Below are 22,278 nucleotides of genomic sequence, written 5' to 3' on the forward strand. Positions count from 1 at the left end.
GCTGAGGTGCTTTTACAGAGAGCCGGCACGGGCTCAACAGGCCGAATGGCCTTCTTCCGTGCTGTAAGTATTCTATGATTCAGTTGTCGGGAAAATGCGAGAATCTATTATTATGGACGTGGTAACAGGGCACTTAGAAATTATAATTCACCTGTATCTGCCAAGAAACTAAGCAGGTCGGCTCAATGGTCATCCCCAAATTAGTTTGGATAGACCTTCTTCAGTTTAGCTTCCTGATATGGTTCAACCACCTTGAATCACAGCGTGAGGCACTAATGTAGCATTAAAACTTTCAGACAATTACCTCATCCTGTTGCATTTTTGTAGCAGGGCTGCTGGGTCCAAAGAAATACTTCCGATTCAGATATTTGGTGATGATCTCTTTGGACTTGTCATCTTTCATTTCATTGCTAGGTATTTTTCTATATTGGTCAATGTCCAACCAGCACATGAGATCCATGCTACAAGAAAAGAGAGGCAATTTTCCATGCACAGAAACAATGTCAATTAGTCCTGCAATTATAATCATATTGAAACAGTATCATTTTGTAAATTCCCATGATACACTGGTATCATTGTTACAGCAAAGTCCTTTAGAAATGAAAGAACAATAGGTTATCTAAACAATGCGATACCATAAGCCACGTTGAAATACACCACTGCATCTGATAACACTTATGCATTGCTTTCCCATGATGTCAATGTGAAGAATATGAGAAACGGCTCTCCCTCCTTTAACAAGCAACTATGATTCCCTTTTAAAAAAGAGAAATTTTTTTCAAATTGGTGTGTGTTGGCACACATTTCAGTGGCTGCAGGGTGTGCCATTGATTAGATTAGGCATCAGGGTGAGCAGAAGGGGTAGTGTGGGGGATGGTTTGATGTAGTGATGTGTCACACATTAATATTCCCAATTGAGCTAAAATTATGATTCTATGTGCAAATTCTGCCTCCAATCGGGATGACTACCATAGGGTTGCAAAGTCAGTATGGGAAACTACATTGTACAGTCTTCTCCTGCAGTGACCCTTACTGTGAGCTTTACTGTACTCTTTTACAGAAAGATCCATAGACACTTACCCTGCTAAGTTTTCTTTAAGGAATGTCTGGAAATGCTCAAGTTCTAAGCGATTGCGAAGAAGCTCACTGAATGTGTAACTACGGAATTCTTCAGGAACCATCTGCCAGTAGCGTGAGCTTTTGGGATCCTCTGGAATTTGCACTGAACGGACAGGATCAGGAATATCCTAAGAAAAGTGCTATCACAGTTAAACTGGCAGGTACAGCTTCAGTAACTACAGATAGTAATGGTGTTGTAATTTTCCCCGCATGCCTACAACATATCAACAAGTTGTCACTGTGAATCTGATTTCCGCCCCCCCCCCCCCCCCCCACTCCCACCCCTATTTTTTGTATCGCTGTTTCAATTATTTATTAATCTGTACATAAAGGCTGATTCTCCGGTTACACTCCCATCTAGCAAGGCTCTGCATCAGAAGCCAAGCCTCACTGATCAGGCCTTTAAACATGCTCTTGACACTATACATCTCTCGCATCTCCTTATCTGCATGCAGGACAAGGCGTCACATAACAGAGGAAAACACATGCAACTTATGCACTCACTTCATCGTCAACCTGCAGGCACACAATCAAGCACAATAATTTGTGTTGCAATCTACTCCCATATTATGACTATCAGATGGGATGCCAAGTAGTCAGTGTCAGCCGTGGTTCAGTGGGGAGCACCCTTGCCTCTGAGACAGAAGGTTCTGAGTTTGAGTCCCACTCCAGAGACTTGAGCACACAAATCTAGGCAGATGCTCCAGTGCAGTACTGAGGGAGTGCCGCACTGTCAGAGATGCCATCTTTTGGTTGAGACATTAAACCCTCTCAGGTGGATGTAAAAGATCATATGGCACTATATCGAAGAGGATTAGGGGAGTTATCCCCAGTATCCTAGCCATTATTTATCTCTTAATCAACATCACTAAAACTGTTATATATGTAAACCTGTAAATACCTTGTGTAGCCACCAGAGTGCTCATCCCCGGAGTCCCAAGGGATCCCACAATCCCTTGGGAGTACCTGTATTAAGGAGGCCTCACAGGCTGGAGAGGCACTCTGGAGACCTACAATAAAAGACTACGGTCACACTTTACTTTGAGCTCACAGTATCTAGTCAGACTCTTTATTCATACATAACAACTAGCGACGAGATACAAATGACGAACCCAACGATGCCGAGAACAGTGGGCATCCTGGAGAAATTTTCGGAGGGAGATGATTGGGAAACCTTCGTGGAGCGAGTCGACCAATACTTCGTGGCTAATGAGCTGGAAGGAGAAGCGAATGCTGCCAAACGAAGGGCGATTCTCCTCACCGTCTGCGGGGCACCAACGTATAGAAAAATCTGCTTGCTCCAGCGAAACCCCAGAGAAATCATATGATGATTTGTGCACACTGGTCCAGGAGCATCTGAACCCGAAGGAAAGTGTTCTGATGGCAAGGTACCGGTTCTACAGCTACAAAAGGTCTGAAGGCCAGGAAGTGGCGAGCTATGTCAGCGAGCTGAGAAGCCTTGCAGGAAATTGCGAATTTGAAGGACATTTGGAGCACATACTCAGGGACTTCTTTGTACTAGGCATTGGCCATGAAATGATACTTCACAAACATTTGACTGTAGAGACCCCAATCTTGAGTAAAGCCATAGCGATAGCCCAGGCGTTCATTGCCATCAGTGACAATATTAAGCAAATCTCTCAGCACACGAGTGCTGCTACAGGTACTGTGAACAAAGTGATGTTATTGTCAAATCGCAATGTACAGGGCAGGCCCCACATGCCTGCAGCTGCACGTCGGCAGATTTCTCAGAGTCCACCATCAAGGGTGATGACTGCAAGGCCATTAACACCTTGTAGGCGCTGCGGGGGTGATCATCGTTTCCATTCATGCCGCCTCAAAGGGTATGTTTGCAAGGGCTATGGAACAATGGGACACCTCCAACGTATGTGCAGGCATGCTGCAAACCCTGTTAATCCTGCAAACCACCATGTTGCAGAGGAGGACAGGTCCACGGCGGATCACGATGAACCAGGGCCTCAGACCGAGGAGGCAAAGGTATATGGGGGCACGCATTTACGAGAAAGTGTCCCCCGATAATGCTGAAGGTTGAATTAAATGTACTCTCGGTGTCAATGGAGCTGGACATGAGCGCGAGCCAGTTCATAATGAGCAAAAAGACTTTCGATAAATTGTGGTGCAGCAAGGACTCAAGGCCAGTCTTGACTCCCATTCGCACGAAACTGAGAACTTACACAAAGGAACTGATTCTCGTAATCGGCAGTGCTACTGTAAAGGTCTCCTACAATGGAGCGGTGCACAAGCTACCACTCTGGATGGTGCCGGGCTATGGTCCCATACTGCTCGGCAGGAGCTGGCTGGGAAAGATACGCTGGAACTGGGACGACGTCTGAGCGCTCTAGTCCGCTGACGACACTTCGTGTGCCCAGGTCTTAAACAAGTTCCCTTCGCTGTTCGAACCAGGCATCGGGAAAAGTTCCAAGGAGCAAAAGTGCAGATCCACCTAATTCCAGGGGCGCGACCCATCCATCACAAGGCGAGAGCAGTACCGTACATGATGAGAGAAAGGGTAGAGATCGAGCTAGACCTGCTGCAATGAGAGGGCATCATTTCGCGGATCGAATTCAACGAGTGGGCCAGTCCGATTGTTTCAGTCCTCAAGGGAGACGGCACCGTCAGAATCTGTGGTGATTACAAAGTAACTATCAATCATTTCTCCCTGCAGGATCAATACCCACTACCAAAGGCAGACGACATTTATGCGACACTGGCGGGAGGAAAGCCGTTCACGAAGCTGGACTTGACCTCGGCCTACATGACGCAGGAGCTGGAGGAATCATCGAAGGGCCTCACCTGCATCAACACGCACAAAGGTCTCTTCATCTACAACAGATGCCCATTTGGAATTCGATCAGCCACAGCGATATTCCAGAGAAATATGGAAAGCTTACTGAAGTCAGTCCCGCGCACGGTGGTCTTCCAGGACGACATCTTGGTTACAGGTCGGGACACAGTCGAGCATCTGCAGAACCTGGAGGAGGTTCTTAGTCGACTCAACCGCATGGGGCTCAGGTTAAAATGCTCGAAATGTGTTTTCCTGGCATCTGAAGTGGAGTTCCTGGGGAGAAGAATCGCGGCGGACAGCATCAGGCCCACCGATTCGAAGATGGAGGCAATCGAGAACACACCGAAGCCACAGAACGTGACGGAGCTGCGGTCGTTTCTAGGACTCCTGAACTACTTTGGTAACTTCTTACCGGTCTCAGCACACTGTTAGAACCACTGCGTAAAGGAGACGAATGGGGCAAAAGCCAAAAAATGCCTTTGCAAAAGCTAGAAAATTGTTATGCTCAAACAAATTGCTTGTGTTGTATGATGCATGTAAGTGTTTGCTACTAATATGTGATGCACCGTCGTCTGGCGTCGGGTGTATATTGCAACAAGCTAATGAATCTGGGAAATTGCAACCGGTTGCTTATGCATCCAGAAGTTTGTCTAAGGCTGATAGAGCCTATAGCATGATTGAAAAAAGAAGCGTTAGCATGTGTTTATGGGGTAAAGAAAATGCATCAATATCTATTTGGGCTCAAATTTGAATTGGAAACTGACCATAAGCCACTGATACCCCTTTTTTCTGAAAGTAAGGGGATAAATACGAATGCATCGGCCCGCATCCAGAGATGGGCGCTCATGTTGTCCGCATACAACTACGCCATCCGCCACAAGCCAGGCACAGAAAACTGTGCCGATGCTCTCAGTAGGCTGCCATTGCCCACCACAGGGGTGGAAATGGCACAGTCCGCAGATTTAATCATGGTTATGGAAGCATTCGAGAGTGAATCACCCGTCACAGCCTGACAGATTAGAACCTGGACGAGCCAGGACCCCTTACTGTCCCTAGTAAAAAATTGTGTGCTTCAAGGGAGCTGGTCCAGTGTCCCAGTGGAAATGCAGGAAGAGATAAAGCCTTACCAGTGACGCAAAGATGAAATGTCTATACAGGCAGAATGCCTTCTTTGAGGTAATTGGGTAGTGGTCCCCAAGAAGAGCAGGGATACTTTCATCAGTGATCTCCACAGTACCCACCCAGGCATCATAATGATGAAAGCGATAGCCAGATCCCACGTGTGTTAGCCTGATATCGATGCGGACTTAGAGTCCTGCGTGCACAAATGTAACACAGGCTCGCATTTAAGCAATGCACCCAGGGAGGTGCCACCGTGGTCCAGAGTCCATGTCGACTATGCAGGCCCAGTTTTGGGTAAAATGTTCCTTGTGGTTGTAGTTGCGTACTCCAAATGGATTGAATGTGAGATAATGTCGGCAAACACGTCCGCTGCCACCACTGAAAGCCTGCGGGCCATGTTTGCCACGCACGGACTGCCTGATGTCCTTGTGAGCGACAACGGGCCATGTTTCACCAGTGCCGAGTTCAAAGAGTTCATGACCCGTAATGGGATCAAACATGTTACAACTGCCCCGTTTAAGCCAGTGTCCAACGGTCAGGCAGTATGAGCAGTCCAAAACAATCAAGCAGGGCTTGAAGAGGGTAACTGAAGGCTCACTGCCAACTCGCCTATCCCGAGTTCTGCTTAGCTACCACACGAGACCCCACTCACTCACTGGGATTCCACCCGCTGAACTGCTCATTAAAAGGGCACTTAAGACAAGGCTCTCGTTAGTTCACCCTGATCTACATGAACAGGTAGGGAGCAGGCGGCTTCAACAAAGTACATATCATGATAGCGCAAATGTGTTATGCGAAATTGAAATCAATGATCCTGTATTTGTGTTGAACTACGGACAAGGTCCCAAGTGGCTTCCCGGCACTATTGTGGCCAAAGAGGGGAGCAGGGTGTTTCGGGTCAAACTTTCAAATGGACTCATTCACTGGAAACACTTGGACCAAAGCAAACTCAGATTCATGGACTATCCTGAGCAACCCACCTTGGACCCTAACTTCTTTGACTCCCAACATGCACACCAGTGGCAACCGACACCGCGGTTGGCCACGAAGCTGAACCCATCACCCACAGCAGCCCAGCAGGACTCACCACACCAGGCAGCCCAGCAAGGCCAGCCCAGCAAGGGCCGAACAAACGACTCACCAAAACCAGCATTTGCACTGAGACGATCAACCAGGGAAAGAAAGGCCCCAGATCGACTCATCTTGTAAATAGTTACACGGTTGACTTTGGGGGGGGGGGGGGCATGTTGTTATATATGTAAAGCTGTATATACCTTGTATAGCCACCAGAGATCTCATCCTCTGGAGTCCCAAGGGATCCCACAATCCCTTGGGAGCCCAGGTACTTAAGGAGGCCTCACAGGCTAGAGAGGCACTCTGGAGATCTGCAATAAAAGACTAAGGTCACACTTTACTTTGAGCTGACTCCAGTCAGACTCTTTATTCATACACAACACAAATCGAATCATGCTTTCCGATTCAAAAGTGATCAGATCCCCTGCTCCCTGTTATAAGAATTCGGCGAAAACATCGACAGCAAAAGCATACATTTTTGGACTTAAACTTTTGGACTTTAAGTTTTGGACATTGCTTTTAACTTGGCTGTTACTGCAGAAGGGCAGACAGCATGACATGGGACAGGTCCAAACATGTTCCACAGGAATACGCATCAGGTGGGCAGGAATGTATCAATGGCTGAAATGGCAGGAAGATGGTTGATGGGGGGCCCTTTGTCGTATAATGGGAATCCATCAGTGAGAGTTCAGGAAGACTGGTTGGTGTTCAAGAAGCTTTTTGACCACCCAGACTTGTTGGAGCCTTATCCAGGAAACAGCCAGTAACAAAGGGATAGACCAAAGACATGATTCAGTGCTCTTTAGTTGGACTGCCTCAGGAGAAGGACTGATTTTTTGGCACGAGGAAGTCAGAAGCATTTTGCAGATATAAGAAAGGCAGTTTTTGGCTGCCACCTCTCTCTCCTCTTCTATGCTTGCTCGCTTCGTTCAACACACAAGGACTGAGCACTCCATCAGGGACAGAGAGAAGAAACCACCATCTACAAGCCAAGAGAGCCTTGCTACTTCAACTGGGAAGCTGACCTTGAAACTGGACTTGAATACCACAGATTGGTACAGAACCAGAAGATACGCTCATCGGGAGAATAGCGAGTAAGCCAGAGGGGTACTTGGTGAGCATTTATCCCAGCCCACATCTTTAAGACCACCACATAGTGTGAAGGGGTGTCGTGTGTCCCAACCAAGTCTTAGGGGTTTAAGTGTGGAATTTTCTGCAAGGATCATAGGCGTACACACAATTCTGTTAGACAGATTAGGTGGTGCCCTATCGAACCAAGCAGGGGTGTTTTAGTCATGGGTACTTCGCGTTAGGGGCCTGTTCAGATGGGCCAGGGTTGTGTGTTGTACTGTGTTTGCTTGTTTTACACCACCAGAGTGTGTTTTACTGGGTGCAAGTGTGTGCTTTAACTTGAATAAAAGCATTGTAATGGTTGAGAACGAAAGATCTGGCTATAACCATGTATTTCTGTTCACTACTATAATTACGGTGCCTAGAACTGTTGTAAGGGGGGTGATTCGAAACCACCAAGGGCAAAACCACTTACATTGTGCAGCAGAATTCAGCTACAGCCCATGTGCAAAGCGTTCATCCAAAGCGGAAATCATAGCAGAGACCCAGGGCTAGTAATAAGCCACCCACCACGGATTGCGAGATTAACTTGCACTGCTTTAACTGTGGGGACAAATCACATTCAGCAAAGAGTCCCAACTGCCCTGCACATGGGAAGAAATGCTCTGCATGTGGTAAAATGAACCATTTTGCTTGTGTCTGTCGCTCATCGCAGCATATTCGACATGTGGACAACCCCGATAGTGATGAACTCAGTATGGTTTACACTGTTAGTGAGATTTTCACATCATTTCGGGCAAATTCAAGGACTGTGAGGTAAACATTGATGGCACGCCCATCTGCCTCCTCATTGACCTTGGAGCCAAAGTCTCCATTTTGAGCGAGGCTGTGTACAAAACCCACTTCACTCACTGTCAACTGTAGCCCGCAACTTCCACTCTACATGTGTACTCCGACTCCAAAATTGAGGTACTTGGGGTCGTATTTATCCCGATATACGACAAGGACATAACATTGGAGAACTTTTCCTTTCATGTCGCGAAGGGATGAAGCCTCATCGTGTTGATCTTTTTGACAACTTGGGTTCAAAGCTTACAACCCAACCGGCACACCTGTGTACCCGGTGACTTTGACAAGCAGTATCCCACAATCTTCACAGAGTTTGGAGTGACAACAAAATTCTGCCATCGTCCCCAGGTTGACCCTTCTATTAAACCGGTTACGCAGCGACATCGCTGTCTCCCATTCGCGGTTCACGCCCAAGTATCCACAGAATTAACGCGACTCGAATCTCAGGGAATGATTGAGAGCATCAACTCCTCACCCTGGATCTCGAACTTAGTCATTGCTTGGCGTAAAAATGGGGAGATCCGCCTATGCATCGACCTGAAAGAGGTCAACAAGGCCATCGTCCCCGACAAGTAACCTCTTTCTACCATCAACGACTGTCTTCAGAATTCCAAGGCTCAATAGTTTTCATGAAACTCGACATGCGCCACAGTTACCTGCAAATACCCCAAGCAGTGGACATCAAACTGCTCACGGCATTCACGACGTATGATGGTCTGTATCAATATCGACGCATGCCCTACGGACTATCTTCTGCACTAAGTGCATTTCAGAAGATTGTCACTACTATGCTAGCAGGCATAGAGGGAGCCCTCAGTCTGCTTGACGATATCGTCGTCCATGGACGGACAATGGAAGAACATAACCAGCGACTTCACGCAGTTATGGCTAAACTTGCTACACATAACATTACACTTAATGCCGAAAAGTGTACATTCGCTGCTGGAGAAATAAACTTGCTGGGCTACAGAGTCACAGCACAAGGGGTCAAGCTCATGCTTGACAACACTGATGCGATCCAGTGAATGCAGGAGGCGATCAACGTCAAAGAGCTTTCATCATTCCTCGGCACTTGCAAATTCTATATGAAGTTTGAATCATTTTGCAAGTTAAACATAAGAACATAATAAATAGGAGCAGGACTAGGCCATACGGCCCCTCAAGTCTGCTCTGCCAGTCAACACGATCAGAGCTGATCTGATCATGGACTCAGGCCCACTTCCTTGCCCGCTCTCCATAACCCCTTATTCCCTTAACGTTTAAGAAACTGTCTATTTCTGTCTTAAATTTATTCAATGTCCCAGCTACCACAGCTCTCTGAGGCAGCGAATTCCACAGATTTACAACCCTCAGAGAAGAAATTTCTCCTCATCTCTGTTTTAAAAGGGAAGCCCATTATTCTAAGATCGTGCCCTCTCGTTATAGTCTCCCCCATCAGTGGAAACATCCTCTCTGTATCCACCCTGTCAAGCCCCCTCACAATCTTATACGTTTCGATAAGATCAACTCTCATTCTTCTGAACACCAATGAGTAGAAGCCCAACCTACTCAACCTTTCCTCATAAGTCAACATCTGCAGATTGAATTCCAATTGCCCCTGTTCTTCCCACCTGATCAGTCCATTGATGTCTTCCTGCAGTCTACAGCTTTCTTCTTCATTATCAACCACACGGCCAATTTTCATATCATCTGAAAACTTCTTAATCATATCTCCTACATTCAAATCCAAATCATTGATATTATACCACAAAAAGCAAGGGACCTAGTACTGAGCCCTGTAGAACCCCACTGGAAAAAGCCTTCCAGTCACAAAAACCCCATTGACCATTACACTTTGCTTCCTGCCTCTGAGCCAATTTTGGATCCAACTTGTCACTTTGTCCTGGATCCCATGGCTTTAACTTTTATGACCAGTCTGCCAATAGTACCTTATCAAAAGCCTTGCTAAAATCTATCTAGACTACATCAAACACACTACCCTCATCGACCCTCCTCATTATGTCCTCAAAAAATTCAATCAAGTTTGTCAGACATTACCTTCCCTTAACAAATCCTTGCTGACTGTCCTCGATTAATCTGTGACTTTCTAAATGAAGATTTATCCTGTCCTTCAGAATTTTTCCAATAATTTTCCCACCACCAAGGTTAGGCTGACTGGCCTATAATTACTCGGTCAATTCTCCCTTTTTAATCCCTTTTTAATCAACGGTACCACATTAGTAGTCCTCCTGTCCTCTAGCACCACACCTGTAGCCAGAGAGGATTGGAAATGATGGTCAGAGCCTCTGCTATTTCCTCTCTTGCTTCTCTTAACAGCATACATAAGTGAACATCCCCTTGGATGATCCTATTTTGATTGTCACTAGTGATCTAAAATTGAAGGATGGAAGCCCTCACAGTTCGTGAAGGCAAAGGAATTGTGAGCAGGAGCTTATCAGGCCATTTTGTTGCAATGAATGAGACCCTCGACTTTGGGGAATCCTGCCATGTGAAAAATTCTGCTGTAGCCTGTGTTGAGTGTAGAAGAACTCCACGAGGCTGAATACCATGAGCTAAACTTCGTGTGATCTTAGTCTTCTTTATTACAACTCCAGAGTGCCTAAACATGGCAGCCAACCTTTTATACTGGCCCTGCACGTGTGTGCAGGTGACCATTAGGACTCCAACAGTCGCGCCCTCTGGTGGCAAGTATTACATAGTGACATACATAACATCACTCGCCCCCAAAGTCTTCAGGACAAGTTATTTACAAGTTAAGGCGATCCGGAGCCCTTCGCTCCCTGGTTGATCGTTTAAGTTCAAACCCTGGCGTGTATGAGTTAGCCATACCATTGGTGCACTGCACCGTGGCTGGTCTGACCGGACTGTCAGGAACGGTGGGTTCATCCTCGTGATTGACAGCGAGGTCGATTGCTGGTTGGGTGTGTGTTGGTGGATCGTCGATGGTGATGTCCTCTTCAAATCGTTCCTGGTTGTCAGTAAATCGCAATTTGGTCTGATCTAAATGCTTTCTGCATGTTTGGCCATTTAACAGTTTGCTTATAAACACCCTATTCCCTTCCTTGGGCAAAACTGTGCCAGCAAGCCACTTGGGACCATGACCATAATTCAGGACAAACACAGGGTCGTTAACATCAATGTCACGTGAAACAGCCGTGCGATCGTGGTACATGTTCTGCCGGTGTCGCCGGGTTTACACGTTATCATTAAGATCCAGGTGGACGAGGGAGAGCCTGATTTTAAGGGCTCTCTGCATTATCAATTCTGCCGGGGGAACCCTGGTGAGCGAGTGGGGTCGCGTCCAGTAACTGAGCAGAATGCGAGACAAACAGGTCAGCAGGGAGCTGTCCATCACGTGTTTCATGCTCTGCTTGATTGTTTGGACTGCCCGCTCTGCTTGACCGTTAGACGTGGGCTTAAACAGAGCAGACCTGACATGCTTGATGCCATTGTGGGTCATAAACTCGTTGAATTCTGAGCTGGTGAAACACGGTCCATTTTCGCTGACAAGGACGTCGGGCAAGCCATGGGTGGCGAACATAGCCCGGAGGCTTTCAATGGTGGCTGTGGACGTGCTGGATGACATGATTACGCATTCAATCCATTTGGAGTAAGCATCCACAACTACCAAAAACATCTTTCCTAGAAAGGGGCTGGCAAAATCTACATGGATCCTGGACCACGGTTTGGAGGGCCATGGCCACAGATTCAGTGGAGCCTCCCTTGGTGCATTGCTCAGTTGCGAGCAAGTGTTGCACTGATGCACGCATGACTCCAAGTCTGAGTCAATGCCGGGCCACCAAACATGCGACCTAGCAATTGCCTTCGTCATGACAATGTCTGGGTGGGTACTGTGTAGGTCACGTATAAACATTTCCCTTCCTTTTTTTGGCAAAACCATGTGATTACGCCATAAGAGACAATCCGACTGGATGGACATTTCATCTTTGCGTCGGTGAAACGGCTAAATTTCATCTTGCATTTCCCCGGGAAGGGCCAACTAGTTCCCATTTAGGACGCAACTCTTTACTAATGCTAGCACGGGATCCTGGATGGTCCAGGTCCTGATCTGGCGAGCTGTGACGGGTGACCTCTTGCTCTCAAAAGCATCCATGACCAGTAGCAAGTCTGCGGGCTGTGCCATTTCAACCCTAGTGATGGGTAATGGTCGCCAGCTGAGAGCATCAGCACTGTTTTCAGTGCCTGGTCTGTGGCGGATAACATAGTCGTAAGGAGATAATGTTAGTGCCTATCTTTGGATGCAGGACGAAGCATTGGTATTTATACCTTTGCTCTCTAAAAACAGCTAAATGAGCAGCTTGTGGTCAGTTTCAAGCTCAAACCGAAGTCCAAATAAGTATTGGTGCATTTTCTTAACCCCATTTACACATGCTAATGCCTCTTTCTCGACCATACTATAGGCTCTCTCAGTCTTAGACAGACTTCTAGACGCGTATGCAACCGGTTGGAGGTTGCCCGATACATTGGCTTGCTGTAACACACAGCCGTCCCCATACGATGAGGTGTCACAAGCTAACACTAAACGTTTACATGGGTCATAGTGTACAAGTAACTTATTTGAACATAGCAGGTTCCTGGCCTTCTCAAAGGCTGTGTCTTGAGATTTGCCCCAAACCCAGTCGTCACCCTTACATAGCAACATGTGCAAAGGCTCTAACAACGTGCTCAACCCAGATAGAAAGTTACCGAAATAGTTGAGGTGTCCCAGGAATGAATGCAGCTCCGTCACATTCTGTGGTCTGGGTGCATTCTTGATGGCCTCTGTGTTTGAGTCCATGGGCCTGATGCCGTCTGCTGAAATCTTTCTCCCCAAAAATTCGACCTCTGGCACCAGGAAAACACACTTGGAGCGTTTCAGCCAGGGTCCCATTCAGTCTAGGTGACTTAGATCCTCTTCCAGGTTGTGTAGATGTTCGATGGTGTCACGACCAGTGATCAGGATGTCGTCTTGAAACACAACGGTGCGTGGAACAGATTTCAGCAAACTCTCCATGTTTCTCTGGAAAATGGCTGCAGCCAAGCGAATCACAAAAGGGCATTTGTAGTATATGAACAGCCCTTTGTGTGTGTTGATGCACGTCAGTCTTTTCGAAGATTCAGCCAGTTTCTGTGTCATGTAGGCGGAGGTTAGGTCCAACTTGGTGAACAACTTTCCCCCCGCTAACGTTGCGAACAGGTCATCCGCCTTGGGCAGCGGGTACTGGTCCAGTAGTGAGACTCGATTAATCGTTACCTTGTAGTCTCCGCAGATTCTGACCGTGCCATCGCTTTTCAACACCGGAACAATTGGACTGGCCCACTCATTGAACTCGACTGGCGATATGATTCCTTCGCGTTGGAGTCTGTCCAGTTCGATCTCGACTTTCTCCCTCATCATGTATGGAACCACCCGAGCCTTGTGATGGACGGGCCGTGCATCGGGGCCTAGATGAATCTGTACCTTGGCGCCTGTGAAGTTGCTGATGCCTGGTACAAATAGCATGGGAAACTTGCTCAGCACTTGAGCACACGAGGCATCATCCACTGAAGATAGTGCTTTGATGTCGTTCCAATTCCATCTAATCTTTTCTTGCCAGCTTCTGCCGAACAGCGTTGGGCCATTGCCTGGAACAATCCACAATGATAGGTCATGCACAGCTCCATCATACGATACCTTCACTGCTGCATTTCCAGTGGCTAGTATGAGCTCTTTGGTGTAGGTACGCAGCTTTGCATTAATCGGGCTCAGTTTGGGCCTTTGCGCTTTATTGCCCCACAGTTTCTCGAAAACTTTCTGGCTCATTATTGACTGACTCGCACCGTATCCAACTCCATGGATACTGGAACTCCATTTAATTTGACTTTCAGCATTATAGGAGGGCTCTTGGTGGTGAAGGTATGTACCCCATACACTTCTTCCTCAGGTTGAGTTGCCTGTGCTGCGTGATCTACGCCGGATCGATCATCCTCTGCCACGTGGTATGTCCCAGCATGTTTGCATATTCGCTGGAGGTGCCCCATCATTGCGCAGCCTTTGCACACGTAGTGCTTGAATCGACAGTGATGGGCCTGATGATTAACCCCGCAGTGCCAACACGGTGCTAATGGATTCACATTCATCCCTGATGGCGGACTCTGAATCATCACAGGTCTTGCAGCTGCAGACCTTTAGGCCGTGCCATATGCAGTTCGGCCTGCTAGCGATGTAATTTTATGCACAGTACTTGCCGGTGAGCTTTGATGTTGAGAAGATATCTGTTTGGTGTTATCGTCCATGGCCATGCATGCCTGGGTGATCGCGATGGCCCTGCTCAGGTCTAGGGTTTCGGCAGCCAGCAGCTTTCGAAGAATGAACTCGTGGCTGATACCCAGCACGAAAAAGTCCCGCAGCATTTGCCCCAACGCAACTCCAAAATCGCAAGGTCCCGCAAGGCATCTCAGGTCGGCGACATAATCCGCCACGTCCTGGCCACTGGAGCGATGGTGCGTGTAAAAACGATATCTGGCCATGAGGATACTCTCCTTTGGCATGAGGTGGTCCTGAACCAGTATATTCCTTCTCCGTTGGTTTTGTCGGTGCGAGCAGATTCTTGATGAGGCCGTATATTTTAAGCCCACAGACGGTGAGGAGAACCGCTCTGCGCTTGGCCGTGTTAGTGTCTCCTTTCAGCTCGTTGGCCACGAAATACTGGTCGAGACACTCGACGAAGGCTTCCCAATCATCACCCTCTGCGAATCTCTCTAATATTCCAACAGCAGCATGGTTGCGTGAAGGTTTGTATTCTGATATTCGTCACCAGTTGTTGTGTATAGAAGAACTCCACGAGGCTGAGTATTATTAGCTAAACTTAGTGAGACCTTAGTCTTCTTTACTACAACTCCAGAGTGCCTAAAACAACATGGCAGCCAACCTTTTATACTGGCCCTGCACGTGTGTGCAGGTGACCATTAGGACCCCAACAGTCGCGCCTCTGGTGGCAAGTATTACATAGTTACATAGATAACATCCTGCCCATAGGGAATGTGATGGAATAACTCACCCTGGTGAAGAACACATTAGTCACTGCTTTAGACGTCAGTAAACAGCAGATTGACTGATGTTGCTGATAATCCCCTGTGACAGCGTGGAATGAGGCAAATGCCCAAAAGTTCAGTTCTGCAGTCCCTCTGGCAGCCAAAATCAGTACAGTCCCTGTGGTGGAAGTTGGCTGGAGCTCAGTTTCCATGAGATAGCACAACTTTTGTCACTGCCTCTCATGTCAAGTGCAGCCTGTGAAGACTTTTCCTGAGGCGTCGCAAGGGCGATATGCCTTTGTCTGTAGTCTGTGCGTAATGGTGGGTATGGACAGTCTGCCTCAGGTGTAATTTGAACATCAACAACATCTTGCATTTATATGTCTTTAACGTAGTAAAATGCCCCCAAGACACTTCACTTGCTTGGCTTCCTTCCTTTCCTTCTCTTTTTCACCCAAATAATAACAACAACTTGTATTTATATAGAGCCTTTAATGTAGTAAAACGTTCCAAAGTGATTCATAATAAAACGTCCCAAGGTGTTATCAGACAAAAAATAAATCAGACACCGAGCCAGTTAAGAAGAAATTACTGCAGATGACCAAATGCTTGGTCAAAGAGGTAGGTTTTAAGGAGTGTCTTGAAGGAGGAAAGAGAGGTAGAGAGGCAGAGAGGTTTAGGGAGGGAGTTCCAGAGCTTAGGGCCCCAGGCAGCTGAAGGCACGGCCACCGATGGTTGAGCGATTATAATCAGGGATGCTCAAGAGAGCAGAATTTGAGGAGCGCAGATATCTCGGGGGGTTGTAGGGCTGGAGGAGATTACAGAGATAGGGAGGGGTGAGGCCATGGAGAAATTTGTAAACTAGGATGAGAATTTTTAAATCGAAGTGTTGCTTAACCGGGGGCTAGTGTAGATCAGCGAGCACAGGGGTGATGGGTGAGCGGGACTTGGTGCGAGTTAGGACACAGGCTGCTGAGTTTTGGATCACCTCTAGTTTACGTAGGGTATAATGTGGGAGACCAGCCAGGAGTGCGTTGGAATCGTCAAGTCCAGAGGTAACAAAGGCATGGATGAGGGTTTCAGCAGCAGATGAGCTGAGGTAGGGACAGAGACAGGCAATGTTACGGAGGTGGAAATAGGTGGTTTTAGTTATGCCGCGGAATGGGATTTCCATTGGAATGCCTATATTGTAAATTACAGATGCAGCAACTGAAAATATCTCAGCCAAAGCTCTTGGCCCATAATCTACAAAAATAACCCAGGAGAAAGCAGTCAAAATAACCTGTAATAAAGAACTTTAGATTCAATTCCCAGCAATGCCAAATACCAGCCTCCTTTAAATGTTGAATTCATGTCAGCACAGAACAGCCCTCCCCACAACACTCACTTTATACCAGCGACAGTAACTTACAGTGCTTTCCTGTGAAATCTATGGAAAATACTGTATGCCCTTAGTTGGATACTATTATAATTAATAATGAAGCTCTGACTCATTTTCAGCACAAGCTTAATTCACATGGTTTATATCTCCCACTGTCACCAGGAAATATAATCTAGCAGGTTATCTACAAGCTACATGGACCTGTCTACAGCAAGATAGGAATTCAGATACTGGTAAGCTTTAGTGTATTAAAAAAATACTTACAGCAATCAATTGAAAGACAAACCCATACCTTCTAGGGACATGAGTGCAAACTGCATGTACAACCTCACTAACGAAGTTGATATTTGGGGCCTTTGGATTTACTACTGTTCACTCAATATGGCACGGCTGGCTCACAATCCTACCAGTAAGTCATTGTTCAAGGAGGGAGCAGAGGGAGGGGTGTACTAACAATCATTACGGGTGAGTATTGGAAGAATGCCTTCCATCCCCAAAGAAAGTAAAGGTCCTGTAGTACATAGAATTATAGAAAATATAAATATATACATACTGTAATGGACATACCAATTACAATGATTAGCAACTGATTATGAGCAGCCATTCCTTGCTAGTACATCATAGACAGTCCCTCAAAACGAGGATGAATTGTTTCAACGCCAAAAAGAATGAGGTGTTTCAATGAAGGACTTAATATTCCAGGTCCTGAACGATACAGTGTAGGGTGGAAGATGCCTGTGCCTGGATTTTTTAACGTGTGATGGCCGTTGCACACCAGCCACCATATGGGCTTGACAGAGCTAGGTCTTGGTCCAGTGGCAAGGATTAACCAAGATAACTGGAGACCAGCTCTGCTGCATGGGCTTGATGCGCACACATATCGCAGTGTGGGCTGGCCCGTGCTGCCCCTGGGCCCACGCTGCTTCTGGCCCCGAACTTGCGCCTCTCCGATCACGTACCTCTACAATCACTCGTCATTGCTTCGCTCCGACCTTGCCGCTCCTGCTGTACCTGCCCACACTTCAATCACGGACCTGGACCTTAATGACGTCCCTCTTCACTGCCGCCGTCCTCCTGCACCAGCTCGCGCTGTACCTTGCAGTGGTATGCTACCACGTTGCCTATGGCCACCGCTCGCCGCTCCTTTTATGGCCCTGACATGCCGATGATGATCTCTCGCAGGTCGGGCCGCCATGCTCGCACATCTGACAGATGGTAGCTTTGGATAGTATAAGAAGCTAAACACAATTATTTGAAGTGCCTGTTAAGGTTGGGTGCAAATTCAGAGTGGTCGGTGCCAAGAATGTTCCAGCATCACGTAACAAAAAAAATCAACTCAATGTGTCACCCAGGGTTAGGTAATTGAGACGAGTGGACGATTACTTCCTTTGATTTGTGTATCAGTAGATAGGCCTAATTTTCTTTTTGGCTGCATTTATCTACACCGCAAATGGGTTGAACCAGACATCTGATTGGCCCCCTTGGAGGAGAAGAAACACCCAACAGTTTGTCAGGAATGTGTAATTTGATCAAGCCTGCTGGAGAGGAATTCAAAGTCTCTGCAAATTTCAATTTGATCCAGTCATTGTCATAGGCAGGCTCACCGAGCCAAACTGCTCCAGTGCAGCCATGACAGTGGCATCTACCTGATAATGTGGAGGGTCAGCTTGAAAAGCAACTTAGCTCTCACGCAGCCTCGTACAGCTAGCCCTGCTGCCCTCTTCCCAATCATCAGTTGAGTGATATAACATAAAGTGTTGGCAATGCTCAGCAAATCAGGCAGCACCTCTGGAGAGAGAAGCAGAGTTAATGTTTCAGGTCGATGACCTTGCACCAGAACGTTAACTCTGTGTTGTGTATCTGTAAAGCGTGCACTCCCATATTCCGCCACCAGGGAGCGCATCCCCTGAAGTCCCAAGGGATCCCAAGACAGCACTGCATATAAGCCGGCTCCCAAGGCCTGTTCCTCAATCTGGAGTATCTTATTAAAGACTGAGGTCACTGTTACTTTAACCTCCCTGTGTGCAGCCTCATCTGTGTTAGGAACACAATAACTGGCGACGAGTATACAAATCCAACGCAAAGATGCAGCAAACTGTGGGCATCCTGGAGAAGTTCCCGGAGGGTTATGACTGGGAAGCCTATGTCAAACGGCTGGACCAGTACTTTGTAGCCAACGAGTTGGACGGAGAAGGAAGCGCTGCAAAAAGGAGAGCGGTCCTCCTCACAGTCTGCGGGGCAACCTCATGAAGAATCTTCTGGCTCCGGTGAAACCCACAGATATGTCGTAAAAGGAGCTGCATACACTGGTTCGGGAACACCTTAACCCGAGGGAGAGTGTGCTGATGGCGAGGTATCGGTTCTACACGTGCCAGCAATCTGAAGGTCAGGAAGTGGCGAAAATGTCACCGAGCTAAGGCGACTTGCAGGACAATATGAGTTTGATGGCTACCTGGAGCAAATGCTCAGAGACCTTTTTGTACTGGGCATTGGCCACGAGACCATCCTCCGAAAACTTTTGACTGTAGAGCCACCGACCCTCAGTAAGGCCATTGCGATAGCACAGGCTTTTATGTCCACCAGTGATAACACCAAACAAATCTCTCAGCATACAAGTGCGAGCAATGTTCATAAATTAACTGGAACTGTGTTTGCGAGCAGAAATGTACAGGGCAGAACCCACGAGTCTGCAACTGCCAGCAGGCCTCAGGTAACCCAGATGCCTCAAGAGTCCGCAACAAAGGATGAATGCAAGGCAATTCGCACCTTGTTGGCGTTGTGGAGGCTTCCATTCAGCCTATTCATGCTGCTTCAAAGGGTATGTTTGCAAGAGCTATGGAACAATGGGACACCTCCAACGAGCTTGCTGCTCTGTAAAACCTGCTAACCACCACATGGCAGAGGAAGATCGGTCCATGGTGGATCAAAGCAATTTCGAGCCTCAGAGAGAGGAGGCAAATGCTGAAGTACACCGGGTGCACACATTTTCGATGAAATGTCCACCTATAATGCTAAACGTAAAATTGAATGGCTTACCCATAGCCATGGAACTGGACACTGGCGCTAGCCAATCCATCATGAGTGAAAAGATGTTTGAGAGATTGTGGTGCAACAAGGCACTCAGACCAGCCCTGAGCCCCATCCACACGAAACTGAGAACGTACACCTCACTGTCCTGGGCAGCGCCATGGTCAAGGTCACCTACGAGGGTACGGTGCATGAACTGCCACTCAGGATTGTCTCGGGCGATGGCCCCACACTGCTTGGAAGGAGCTGGCTGGGCAAAATCCGCTGGAACTGGGATGACATCCGAGCGCTATCACATGTCGATGAGGCCTCATGTACCCAGGATCTTAACAAATTTCCTTCCCTTTTTGAGTCAGGCATTGGAAACTTTTCCAGGGTGAAGGTGCGGATCCACTTGGTCCCAGAGGCATGACCCATTCACCACAAGGCGCGAGCGGTACCTCACATGATAAGGGAGAGAGTGGAAATCGAGCTGGACAGGCTGCAATGCGAGGGCATCATCTCCCCAGTGGAATTCAGCGAGTGGGCCAGCCCGATTGTTCCAGTACTCAAAGGTGATGGCACAGTCAGGATTTGCGGCAATTATAAAGTAACTATTAATTGTTTCTCGCTACAGGACCAATACCTGCTACCTAAAGCAGACGATCTATTTGCGACGCTGGCAGGAGGCAAGACGTTCACCAAGCTCGACCTGACTTCAGCCTACATGACGCAGGAGCTGGAGGAGTCTTCAAAGGGCCTCACCTGCATCAACACGCACAAGGGACTGTTCATCTACAACAGATGCCAGTTTGGAATTCGGTCGGCTGCAGCGATCTTCCAGAGAAACAGGGAGCGCCTACTCAAGTCGGTACCACGCACGGTGGTTTTTCAGGATGACATATTGGTCACGGGTCGGGACACCGTCGGGCACCTACAAAACTTGGAGGAGATCCTCCAGCGACTGGATCGCGTAGGGCTGCGACTGAGGAGGTCGAAATGCGTCTTCATGGCAAGTGGAGTTTTTGGGGAGAAAGATCGCGGCGGACGGCATTCGGCCCCAGACACCAAGACAGAGGCTATCAGGAACGCGCCCAAGCCACAGAACATCACGGAGCTGCGGTCGTTCCTGGGACTCCTCAACTATTTTGGTTAAACACCCTCTTAGAGCCCCTACATGTGTTATTGCGTAAAGGTGAGAACTGGGTATGGGGAAAAAAACAAGTAATTGCTTTTGAGAAAGACAGAAACATTTTATGCTCCAACAAGCTGCTTGTATCGTATAACTCATGTAAAAGACTTGTGCTAACATGTGATGCATCGTCGTACGGAGTCGGGTGTGTATTACAACAAGCTAACATTGCGGGGAAGTTGCAAACTGTCGCCTATGCCTCAAGGAGCTTGTTTAAGGCTGAAAGGGCCGACAGCATGATTGAGAAAGAGGCATTAGCGTGTGTGTTTGGGGTAAAGAAAATGCACGAGTACCTGTTTGGTCTTAAATTTGAGCTGGAAACCAATCACAAGCCCCTCATATCCCTGTTCGCTGAAAACAAGGGGATCAATACTAATGCCTCAGCCCGCATATAAAGGTGGGCACTCGCGCTATCAGTGTATAACTATACCATCCGCCACAGGCCAGGCACCGAGAACTGTGCAGATGCTCTCAGTCAGCTACCATTGCCCATCACGGGGGTGGAAATGGCGCAGCCTGCAAACTTGTTGATGGTGGAGCAGTCCGCAGACTTGTTGATGGTCATGGAAGCGTTTGAAAATGATAAATCACCTGTCACGGTCTGCCAGATTAGGACTTGGACCAGCCAAGATCCTCTGCTGTCCCTAGTAAAAAAACTGTCTACTGCATGGGAGCTGGGCCAGCATCCCCATTGAAATGCAAGAGCTAATCAAGCCGTTCCAGCGGCGAAAGGACGAGCTGTCCATTCAGCTGCCTGTTGTGGGGTAACTGCGTAGTGCTACCCAAAAAGGGCAAGGAGACGTTCATTTCAGATCTCCACAGCACACACCCGAGTATAGTAATGATGAAAGTGATAGCTAGATCCCACGTGTGGTGGCCCTGTATCAACTCTGACTTAGAGTCCTGTGTACGGCAATGCAGCGTGTGTGCTCAGTTGAGCAATGCGCCCAGGGAGGCACCACTAAGTTTGTGGTCCTGGCCCTCCAGACCATGGTCGAGGATCCATGTCGACTATGCGGGCCCATTTCTCGGTAAAATGTTCCTGGTGGTGGTGGATGCTTTTTCAAAATGGATTGAATGTGAAATAATGTCGGGAAGCACCACCACCGCCACCATTGAAAGCCTGAGGGCCATGTTTGCCACCCACGGCCTGCCTGACATACTGGTCAGTGACAACGGGCCATGTTTCACCAGTGCCGAATTTAAAGAATTCATGACCCACAATGGGATCAAACATGTCACCTCGGCCCCGTTTAAACCAGCCTCCAATGGGCAGGCAGAGCGGGCAGTACAAACAATCAAACAGAGCCTCAAATGAGTCACAGAAGGCTCACTCCAAACCCGCCTGTCCCGAGTATTGCTCAGCTACCACACGAGACACCACTCGCTCACAGGGGTGCCCCCGGCTGAGCTACTCATGAAAAGGACACTTAAAACCAGACTCTTGCTGGTTCACCCCAACCTGCATGATCAGGTAGAGAGCAGGCGGCAGCAACAAAATGTAAAAGATGATCGCACCACTGTGTCACGGGAAATTGATCTGAATGACCCTGTGTATGTGTTAAACTATGGATATGGTCCCAAGTGGATCGCGAGCACGGTGATAGCTAAAGAAGGGAATAGGGTGTTTGTCGTCAAACTAGA

General features: G+C 47.8%; 1 protein-coding gene across 1 annotated transcript in view; it reads right to left on the minus strand.

The window, feature by feature from the left end:
• The window catches only part of LOC139263380 (regulator of G-protein signaling 22-like), a 174,648-nt gene that overhangs the window by 58,810 nt on the left and 93,560 nt on the right, over positions 1-22,278 (minus strand). The window contains exons 15-16 of the mRNA XM_070879432.1: positions 1,081-1,247; positions 305-461 (exon numbers count right to left, since the gene is read on the minus strand). Of these exons, the coding sequence (XP_070735533.1) occupies positions 305-461; positions 1,081-1,247 (324 nt within the window). The remainder of the gene's footprint in view (positions 1-304; positions 462-1,080; positions 1,248-22,278) is intronic.

This window comes from Pristiophorus japonicus, chromosome 1 (assembly GCF_044704955.1).
Source record: "Pristiophorus japonicus isolate sPriJap1 chromosome 1, sPriJap1.hap1, whole genome shotgun sequence".
In the NCBI taxonomy this organism is placed as follows: Eukaryota; Metazoa; Chordata; class Chondrichthyes; family Pristiophoridae; genus Pristiophorus; species Pristiophorus japonicus.